This window comes from Fukomys damarensis, unplaced genomic scaffold, assembly GCF_012274545.1.
Source record: "Fukomys damarensis isolate Sample0158 unplaced genomic scaffold, DMR_v1.0_HiC HiC_scaffold_2, whole genome shotgun sequence".
NCBI lineage: Eukaryota > Metazoa > Chordata > Mammalia > Rodentia > Bathyergidae > Fukomys > Fukomys damarensis.
The window spans coordinates 22136759-22146648 of NW_022900914.1; the positions used below are offsets into that span (position 1 = coordinate 22136759).

General features: G+C 54.7%; 1 protein-coding gene across 1 annotated transcript; it reads right to left on the reverse strand.

Annotated features, from left to right (window-relative positions):
- Nucleotides 1-285: 285 nt before the first annotated feature.
- On the reverse strand, nucleotides 286-3550 carry LOC104860382 (leucine-rich repeat-containing protein 37A3). Its single transcript, XM_010621514.3, has one exon. The coding sequence runs from the start codon at nucleotides 3548-3550 to the stop codon at nucleotides 347-349; it is 3204 nt and encodes a 1067-aa protein (XP_010619816.1). The 3' UTR covers nucleotides 286-346.
- Nucleotides 3551-9890: the final 6340 nt, after the last annotated feature.

Below are 9890 nucleotides of genomic sequence, written 5' to 3' on the forward strand. Positions count from 1 at the left end.
GCTGGAACCCAAGCTCCCCTGCCACACTCTGCAGCCCTGGGTTAGAGCAGCCTGGGTGATCTTCTCAGCAGAGCTCCAAGGGGCACGAGAGACAAGGGTCCCTCTCCAGGGCAGGGTGAGCAGGCCAGATGCAGCCACTTGGGTCCTGTTGTTTGCTTTCCTCCTGGTCCGCTTCCCACCTTCCCCCAGGCTCTCTGTTGCTCTTCTGGCCTGACCTCCATTACATAAAGCTTCACAGTCACATCCAAAAAAATACTCTCAAGAGAACAGCCTGGTTTAGCAGACTTTTGACAAAGTTAATTTTTATTAATGAGTAAAACGTGCCGGTGAGTGGCGCACGATGGGGTCAGTTGGTCAGCACCTCCGCTAGTTCATCATTCTCCGTGTCACTCTCCTCAAATCCGGCCGATTCTCCAGGCCCTGCCTCTTCGCTGGACTTCCTCAAAGCCTCTACACCTTCTGTCCAGGCTTTTCTGCGCCGGTAACTCCGCAGGACGCACAGGGCGACGATGACAGCCATCAGTACCACCACCAGGGCTGCCAATGCCAGGATGATGTATTGGTACGTAGAACTGTATTCCGCAAGATGCTCTCGGAACGTCCGAGGCGTCGGCTGTCCCTTCTTGCCGTGAGCTCCAGCGGGGCCCGCAAACGGCTGCTCCGGCTCCCACTGGGCCTGGGACACGTTGGCCTCCTGCTGTTTGCTGAGAAGCATCAGCAGGAGGTGTGTCTTGGAGAGGAGCTTGCTGCAGGCGGGGTGCGCGGGGAACTCCGTGCAGTCCGTTTTCAAAATGCTGATGACCTGGGCGACGAGCCTCCGCAGGTCAGCGTCCGGGATGAGCGGCTGCAGCCTCTGGTTCAGCTGAGCCTCTAACCCGTCCCTCGGGGACGGTGGCAGCGCAGGGGAGGCGACATCTTCGGGTGGCGAGGCCGAGGCAGAGCTTGCAGCGGACACACGCAGGTCTCCCGGCGCTGACAGGAAGCCTAGTGAAGGGGAGTCCAGGAGGCTCCTCAGGGCCGAGAACCCAGGCCTCCTCGCCGGGCTCTGGCCGCTGCGTGCATTTCCCTCGGGGATCTCTGCCCTCGGGTTGTCCTGGGCTGTTCCGCGGGCCACAGGGGAGACAGTTTGAGCCCAGGGGCGACTCTCTTGTGAATGCCAGGCCTGCCCTGTGAGCGCTCTGTCCCGCGCGAGGTTGAGAAGCCATGTGCTGCGGGTGAAGTCTGTCCCCCTGCTTCTCCCCACGGGCTGGGCTCTGGCGGGGGTGGAGGTGGGGGAGCTGCCCAGCCAGAGGCCCCGCAGGGAGGAAGGGGCAGCTGCCCTCTGTCCCTCTGGGAAGACGGAGTTTCCGGCCAGGTTCCCGGGCCCGGGCGATCCCGAGACGCTGCTCCAGCTCCGTGGCGCCGGGGACCCCGAGGCTTCTCCTCTGAGGGGCCGGGTGACCTGCGTCTCCCTGACCGGCTGCTCCTGCCTGCCCTTGAGCAGACTTTTACCTGTGCCCTTCAGGCCCCTCAGGACCTCGTCCACTGTGCCCAGCCTTCTCCTTCCTGTCAGCAGCTGAGCCACGCTGTCCTCCTGCGTCGGAGCCCTTGCCAGTGCTCTGCTCAAGGTCTGTGATTCCACTTCGGGACCCGAGAGGCGGGGCTGTATAACGCTAACAGGGTTCTCTTCCTTCTTAACCTCCTCGATTTTTCTCCGTATTTCTGTGTCTAACCAATTTCTGAGGAAATACAGCTTTTTCAGTCTATTTTTGTAACTGCTGGACTCAGGGATCAAGAAGGACTTCCTTTCCTGGTCATCATCTCCATGTTGAGGTGGAAAAAGCAGTTGAATGAACAGCAGCAGAGCCGACTGCATGTCTTCCGGGTTTCCCTTGGAGAGATAGGGCACTATGGAACCGAGGGCACTGATCACGTCACTTTCGTCATGAAAGTCGAGCTGCTCATTCACGAAGCCCGACCAGGGCGCCACACTTTGCTGGGGAGACGACGCCTCGGGCTCGATGGTCAGCTGGGTGCTGGTGCTCTCCTTCCGGGCCTGCAGCGCCTTCATCAGCGCCCCTTCCACGTTCCCCATGGCTGCTGCCTCCGGGCACTGTGTGGTGTTGGACAGGCAGGTGCCGTCACAGTGCAGCTTCACCGTCTGGCACACAACCTCGATGTCACTTTTAATTTGGCAGAGGCAGCAGGCCATGTGGCTCGGCAAGATCAGTTTTTCCAACTCCAGAGTCACAGCGAGGATGTTCTCCAGCACTACAAGGGGCACGTGTGTTGCTCCCAAGTCTAGGTGTTTTAACGCCGGTAACTTAAAAAGAGATGGATCCTCGATAGTTGTCAGCGGGTTATGGTTGAGGATTACTTGGTGTAAAAACTGCATCCCGTGCCATGCCTGAAATGTTCCGAAGCTCAGTTCTGTGAGTAAATTGCAACGAAGATTTATGAACTGCAAAAAGGGTAGTGATTCAAATGTCCCTCTGTCAATTGACTGTATTTTATTGCAGGATAAATCTAAGTACTGCAGGGACCACAGGCCTGCAAAGGAGTCTTTTCGTAATTCAGTCAGGGAGTTTTCACTGAGATTTAGTCTCTCAGCCCACTGGTATGTTGTCCACACGTTCTTCTCGAGGGAAGAGATAGAATTTCCTTGGAAGTTTAGGACGGTGAAGGTGGTGTCGTAGGGGCTGGACTCCAGGGCAGGCACTCCGTGCAGCCTCTGCGTGGGGCTGAGGCCAGTGCAAGACAGGGTCTCCTCCCGGCAGGAACACAGCTGGCACACTTCCCTGTGTGTTCTGGGGCTCTGTGCACTCTGCACAGTGAAATCTTTCACCACTGAAGGTTGAGTGGCGACGTCAGTGGGCTTTGGATGCTGGGCCTGCACCTGGTCTGGGTGTGGCAGCGCCACCCCAGGGATCACTGGGGTAGGAGGAGAGGACTCTGACAGGGCTGCTGAGGGTCCAGCCTCCATAGAGGACACAGCTCTGATCTCACGAGGGAGCTCTGCAGGCCGAGGTCCAGCCTCCTTGGGTCCAGCCTCCTGAAACTCAGGTAACTTTGCCAGCTGCCCACGTCGACGTACAAGGAGCATTTCCCATGCCTGTTGGTGAGTAGCCCGATGGGGCCCTGCAGTCTGGATCTTCCTTTTCAGGCCAGGGGGCAGAGCTAGAAATGGCTTCTGACCCCCACCCAGCAACAGACTCACCTCTGGGAGCCCCTCTTGCCAAGGCAGCGTGGCACGCAGTCCTTCACGTGGAGCGGCACCCTTCTCCCGCTCCGAGGACAGCCGTCCACCGATCCTCCGAGGTGGAGACAACCTCTTGGTGGGCACCGAGGAATCAAGGAAGTCAAAGCCTCCAGGCTCTTCTGGGGGAGTGAGGGCAGGGAGCGACTTGAGTGGGGGATCAGAAGGGAAGGATGAGGGCTCACTTGGTGCTACGCGCTCCGAGTTCATCCTAACTGGGAACGGGGCCCAGTCTGGCGGTGGGACCGCCAGGATGGGCAGCCACACCTGGGGCCACGCCAGCAACAGTGCAGCCCAGAAACAAACCAAAGACATTACGATGAAGGTTCAGTCGCACAGATCTAGTGCAGCAGGGTGCTAGACACTAGCTCTGCCAAAACCTTTCTGGCAGCCACCTGCCAGTGCTCTGGTAACAGTGCCCGGCCACACTGGGCCACACCCCACACTGTTTATGACATCATAGTTGAGGAAACCTTTATCAGGGCTGCCCATCCAGACCAGGCCTGACTCCCGTCCTTTGAAAGGTGACAGTGGCCTTTCCCAGGGCCTCTTCCCACCACAGACATGTCAGTGTGTAGCTTTGGGCCTGCAGCACAGCCTTGGGGTGGGGAGGGGCAGAGCTTCCCACAGAAGTCAGGGCTGGGCCTAGTGACGCTCAGCTCCACTCTGTGCTCTAGCCAAGTATTATAGCTCAGTGTCACAGCCAAGTGCCACAGCTTGGAAGGAACAGCTGATCTTTCCAGCTCTGTGTGGCAGCTCTGGAACCCAGCTCTGAGGCCCCTGCAGTGATGTGGAGGGCGGACAGGGCCCTCCTGAGTCTGGGCATCCCAGAAGGCAACTTCTAGGCCAAACGCTGCAGGGACCACCGGCTTTCTCAAACTGACCTTGAAGAGACTGGAGAAGACAGAGGAGAAGTAAAGAAGGGATTGGCCAGTTCTGTTTGTTTGTTTTTTTGATACCAGAGATCAAACTCAGGACTTGCGAGGCAGGAGGCAGACAGTGGAACCACTGAACCAAATCCCTGGCCCTAGAGTGGCCAGTTCTGAAGAAGAATTTAGGAGATACAAAGCTCCCAGCACTCTTGTTCCTGCAAAAGGGCTCTCAGTGGAACAGAAGTCCTCAGGGCAGAGGAAGATCCAAGGGCTGCCAGTAAACTGTAGGTTTGGGTGAAGATGGAGCCAAGGGTGTGGCTAGAAATCCTTTGTTAATGCCTTGAAATAGTTGAGGGCCCACCTTGTGTAATGTCTGGGCAGACACACGGCTTCTGGGAATCCCAGGCTGTACCTCTTAGATCCTCCCGGCAGGACCACAGGGCATCTAAGAATCCCAGCCCTCTGCTTGTGGCCGTGAGGACAGAAAGGCCTTATGGGAAAGAAAAGGAGTTGTGATCTTTGTCTGATGGAGTAGGCTACAATTTGGTGTATAGGAAACCCACAGAGCTTTTGAAAGCAGCTCTTCCACATGGAATCTCCAGAAGCAGGGTCTCCCCTCTCTCCATTCACTTCCCACCCTTCAGCCAGAAGTTTCCTCACACACACTCCCAAGACTTCTTAGAGTCTGCCGGAAACTAACCCTGAGAGGACAGAAGGAGGGCTAAGGCATGGCTTTGAGGCTGCTGTTCAGGGAGGCGGCCTCCGCCTCTCACAGTGGGATCTGCAGACCAGTGTGGGCTGCACTTGGCCGGGATGCCCCTGACCACCTGGGCCTCTTTGGAGGGGCTCAGCCCCCAGCTCGGGCCCAAGCCATGCTTCGCCCCCTCCTCTGCCCCTTGCTCTCTCCTCTTCCCTCTTCTGTTCCTTTCTGTCTCCTTCTCCTCCCATGCTCTCTTTCTCCCTGACCCAAATGAAGTGGGTTAAACAAAACTTGGTGCATCAGACTCTGCATGCTGAAAGTCTAGTTATGCTGTTAAGGATGTTGGCATGAAACTCCCTGTGAGCTAGTGTGGAGGGAGATAGCAGCTCAGGAGACATCACTGGCGGTGGGCGCTTAACTTTCTTTTCTTTTTTGCTGTATTGGTATTAAATCCAGGGCCTTTGCACTGAGCTGCATCTCTAGCCCTTTTTTTTATTTTGAGACAGGGTCTTGCTAAGTTACTAAACTTCCCAGGCTGGGTTTCAACCTGTGATCCTCCTGCCTCAGCCTCTAAAAGTGCTGAGATTATAGGTATGTGACACCATTCCCTCCTGGGAGCTTGGTTTTCTAGCAATTCCAGCCACTGCTTCCTGCAAAACACAATGCAGATCCACAACACAGAATCACATAGCTAACACCACAGCGTCTACTCCCTTCAACTGTGCCCTTTGGGGTCTAGGCCCAGGTCCCTGAATGGAGACCCAAGGAGTGGCAGACCCAACCAGAGCCAGGACTACATTTCAAAAGCTGCCCTGTCGCTCTTTTCCCTCGGCCACCTGGTCTTTGTCACTGCCCCCACCCAATATCTGGAGGGCCTGGCCATGGAGAAACGCAGGCAGAACTATTGGCTCGAATCAGGGCAGCAGGCCGCTGCCATCAACCACCTCTCACTGAGAAGCCAGAATCTTTTCCATCTGTGTTGAAGCTGCAGTCTATGAAATAATGTCTATAAAAGTAAGATTGGAAGTTAAAATATCAAGTGCAATAAATTATCGCTGCACTGTGTTTTCTCCTGAGGGATGTGCTGGCCAAACAGCCTCCAATTTTCCCATCTAGGACCGTGTTTTGTTTTTCCCCCAAAAGCACTCCACTGGTAATGGGAAGAAAGGGCCTGGATGGTGGAGGTTTATTCAATAGAGCTATGGTGCTTGGCGGGCTGTACCTGCCTGGCATCTTAATTTCTCTTCCAAAGCAGAATTGTTCAGCTGCAAAATGAAAGCTAAAAGGGAGGTTGCCCAGGGGAGTCACTGCCAATTTCCATCACTACAGCCGTCTCTGTCTCCTCCTGCTCTGCCATATCACAGAGATCAAGACCCTGCATCTGGACACCACCCCCCGTTCACCTCACGGATAATTTGCCTGTGTCAGATAAGTGTCAGGAGGAAGGGGAATTTAAAAGAGTGATATGGCTCAGATCAAAGAGCTTAAATTCTCTGGGGAGATACATGTAGCTATAAAAGTACTTAGAACCAAATGGAAAGTTATCAAGAAGAAAAGAACGGAGGAGCTCTCTCAGAGGCAGAAAACGGGTGAGGAGCACACCTATAATCCCAGCACTCAGGCTGAGGCAGGAAGATCTTGAGTTTGAGGTGAGCCTGGGCTATGTAGCAAGACCCTGTTGCACACGAAACAAAGCAAAACAAACAACAAAAATCAGAAAGAGAGAGAGAGGGTTCTAGAAAGAAGTGAATTTTGATCTGGACCTGTGGAAAGAAAAGAGGAAAAGACCTCTTTGGAAGAGACACGGACAAAAGGAGAGGTTAAAATTGTAACACAAAGCTGAAAGGGCTGTACCCCAAGGATCGCGGTGGGCAGAGAGGACATCAAGTTGAGGGAAGGCTTGGACTACCGCAAGGAGTAGGAAGGATAAAAGAAAACCACTGGGTCTGAGGCCTGTGGCTTCTTCCATGGTGGGAAGCGAAGGAGCACAGAAGTCACTGGGCTGTGGGGGCAGGGGGCAGTGGGTGTCAGAGACAGTCATTCTGGTGGGTGATTTGGGGGTCTGTGAACCTTCCTTCCTCTCCGTGCTCTTCCCTAAAAAGACCCCAAATCCCCCTTGCTTTCCATTGGCTAATTAAAAAGTTCAACGAAAATTTTGAGTGCCAGCCACTTGCTTTAAGTTCTACTTCTTCATACGCTGTCCCCTTGCCTTAAGCACGTGTGTGTGTGTGTGTGGTGTGTGTGTGTGTGGACACAGGACCCCCTACTGCCACTGTCACTTTACCTCAGTGCAAGCAAGGGCACAAGAGCCTTCCCGGAGGGTGGCTTTTGCTTGGGGAAGGTGTGAGTATGTGGACAGCAGGCCTGTAGGCCTGGTGCCTAAGGAGACCCATTGTCACTGCCTGTGGCCGCGCTGCCCTTCTCTGTGGCCAGCAGTGCTGGGTCGGGAGAGACACCCAGGGCTCAAGACAGGGGAGTTCTTGAGTGTCAGCAGAAGGAAGGCCAGCCTTCCCGTGTCTTGGGGCAAGGCTGGTGCCACCTTTTGTGGCCTCTGTGCGGGTGCTGAGGGGGAGCTGGCCTCACCTCACTTCCCCAGTGATTCCGATGGGAACTGCTGGCGTTGCACTGAAGAGGAATTTCCCAGCTCTTTTCAAATCCCTCACTTGGCTGGGGTTACCAGGCCGGCCCCAGTGCTCAGACATACCCCATTCTCTCTTTCTGGGCCTGACCGGGGAAATGTGGAGCACTCTGTAGAGGGAGCAGAATGGCCCAGTTGTCCCTTTGGGGTTGAGCACTGACCCTCTTTCTCTGGCAGCCGTTTTGGAGGTAGAACTTGGATCTCTCTCCCCATCCCGCAGAGACGAAGTGCCAGTCCAAGGAGCTGGGAGCTATGGGAAAAAAGGGGCTTGTGACCCTTCCTGCCTCTCCGCCTGGTCCTTAATTCTCCGAGGACAGGCAGAAAGGGCTCTTCCGAGCCTGCTGGCAGCCGGGCTCGTTTGTGGTAGGCAGTGTTTATGTGAACGCACAAATGTTTATGTGAGGTTGCCAGCCCGTTATTTATGAGTCTCTCGGCCTTCCCCCAATAAAAGCTGTTCCCTCAATGTTCTGACAGGCCTTGCATCTGCAACCAATGTGTCACTCGCTCAGCTAATGCAGTCCACTTGTGTTTATTTTTGCACAAAAGCAATTTATCCAGCCACTCCGAAGAAAGAAAGAAAGAAAAAGGTCCTGTCAGGCGTCTTCTTGGGAGTGGCGTGTTTTTCCTCAAAAGAAGCTCCAAGTGGCTGCTGGGGCAGGGTAGGCCTTGGAGCTGATCACCTGGGGTCCAGGGTGTAGAGGCGTGGGCAGGGGGTTGAGTAGATGTGTGTTTGTCCGTCTGTCTGTGATGGTGGGGTCTGAGAATTTGCTTCTGAAGCTAAGAGTTCTCCCCAGGGGTACTGGGTGATTTAAAAAAGATGTTGGGGGTGGGACTGGTGCTAACTCTGCCTTCTCTCTGGCTGCCATAAATCAAAGTTGGGAAAGTGGGTTGTTGGCAGTTAAAGGGCTGGGGGAGGAAGCTCAGGGGAGGAGGAAGGTGATGGTGGAGGTTCAAAGGGAGGATGCTTGGCTTTGTGGTAGGAGCATTAGCTGAGGTGTGCCAAGGCCCATAACGGGTGACCTTTGGAGGCAGAGTGCCTGGGCTGCTCCTGTCTGCCTGGGTAACTGGCCATTTCTGCTCTGTTTTTCTTCAGAATTGGCAGTCAGCCCTTGTGGGGGAGAGGATGTTCCGTGGGTCTGTTTGGGGCAGTAGGAAAGGAAAGGAGAAGTCATCTCTGGCCGTACAACTGGATTTTTGGGGAAAAAGAACTGAGAAATGGGGTGAAGGGGGATATGGCAGTGGCCAGGGCTGGGAATGGGCTGAATGCAGGACAGATAGCCAGCTGGGCGGGTGGGGGTCCATGGCTCTGGGTCTTTCTTGTCCTACCAACAGGGCCCGAGCTCACAATGGTTTATTAAGCCACATGCCCGAGGGAACTTGGTGCCCATTCACTGAAACAAATGTCTTCTCACAGCTGAGACGGGCTCGCTAGGCTCGTGGCTTTCTTGCTGTAACATGCAGGAAAATATCTCTTTCACCGTTTGAACTTCCTCCGTCTTGAGTTATTCTCCAGTGAGATTTCACTAAGCCTTTGATGAGTAGATACTTGTGTAAACACAGAGGAGTAGACGGTGTGCGTTGCCTGAGTGGAGTGCCACGTGAGCGAATGTCTCGGGTCCCCAGCACGGGGCACAGGCCTGGCCTCTGCTTCCCGCTCCTGTGGCCACTACACCCAGGGAGAAGGGGGCTTTGAGTCTGGGGGTGGGAGACAAAGGCCCGAGGGTGATCTGGTACTGAAGGAAACGACCTATGTTTAGAATTTGAAGGGAAATGCAGACCGACTCACCATGCTCGACTCTCACCTCCCCTTCTCAAGCTGTCCCGCTTTCTTTTTTGTTTTTAATATTTATGTTTTTGCAGTACTGGGGATTGAGTCCAGGATGTTCACACTGAACTGTGTCACCAGCCCTTTTATTTTTTATTTTGACACAGGGTCCCACTAAGTTGCTAAATCGCCCCGACTTGGCTGGAGTTTGCAGTCCTCCTGCCTCAGCCTCCTAGAGTGCTGGGGTTACAGGTGTGCACCACCATACCTGGCACAGTCCTACTTTCTGACTGGCTAATGCATCCTCTTTCCTCCTGCCCACCTCTCACCCTCTCCTCCTGATTCCTGGGTTCTCTCCCCTCTCGGCCGCAGGCTGGGAAAGGGCCTTCTCTTGCCACTAAGTATACAGAGCGTGGAGCCACATTTTCAACCAGCAGAATCATTCTCAGGCCCTAAAATGAGGATTCCCAAAGCCCAGTGCACCAGGGGCTGGGAAGGTAATGTGCTGTGAGCTGATGCAGGGCTGATGAAAGCCGGTAAAAGGCCCCCGGCCTCCCAGTTGGGGAGCAATGGGGAGCGATGGAGATCTATGCGTCTCCCTTCTTCGCTGCAATGGGGGGACACACCCCTGGAAAGCCAGTTCTGCTATTTTCAAATCTGGATTTTTATGCGAACTCTCC

What these genes read in the sequence shown, in the direction of transcription:
- LOC104860382 (XM_010621514.3), bottom strand. Translation starts at nt 3,550, where the DNA reads ATGTCTTTGGTTTGTTTCTGGGCTGCACTGTTGCTGGCGTGGCCCCAG.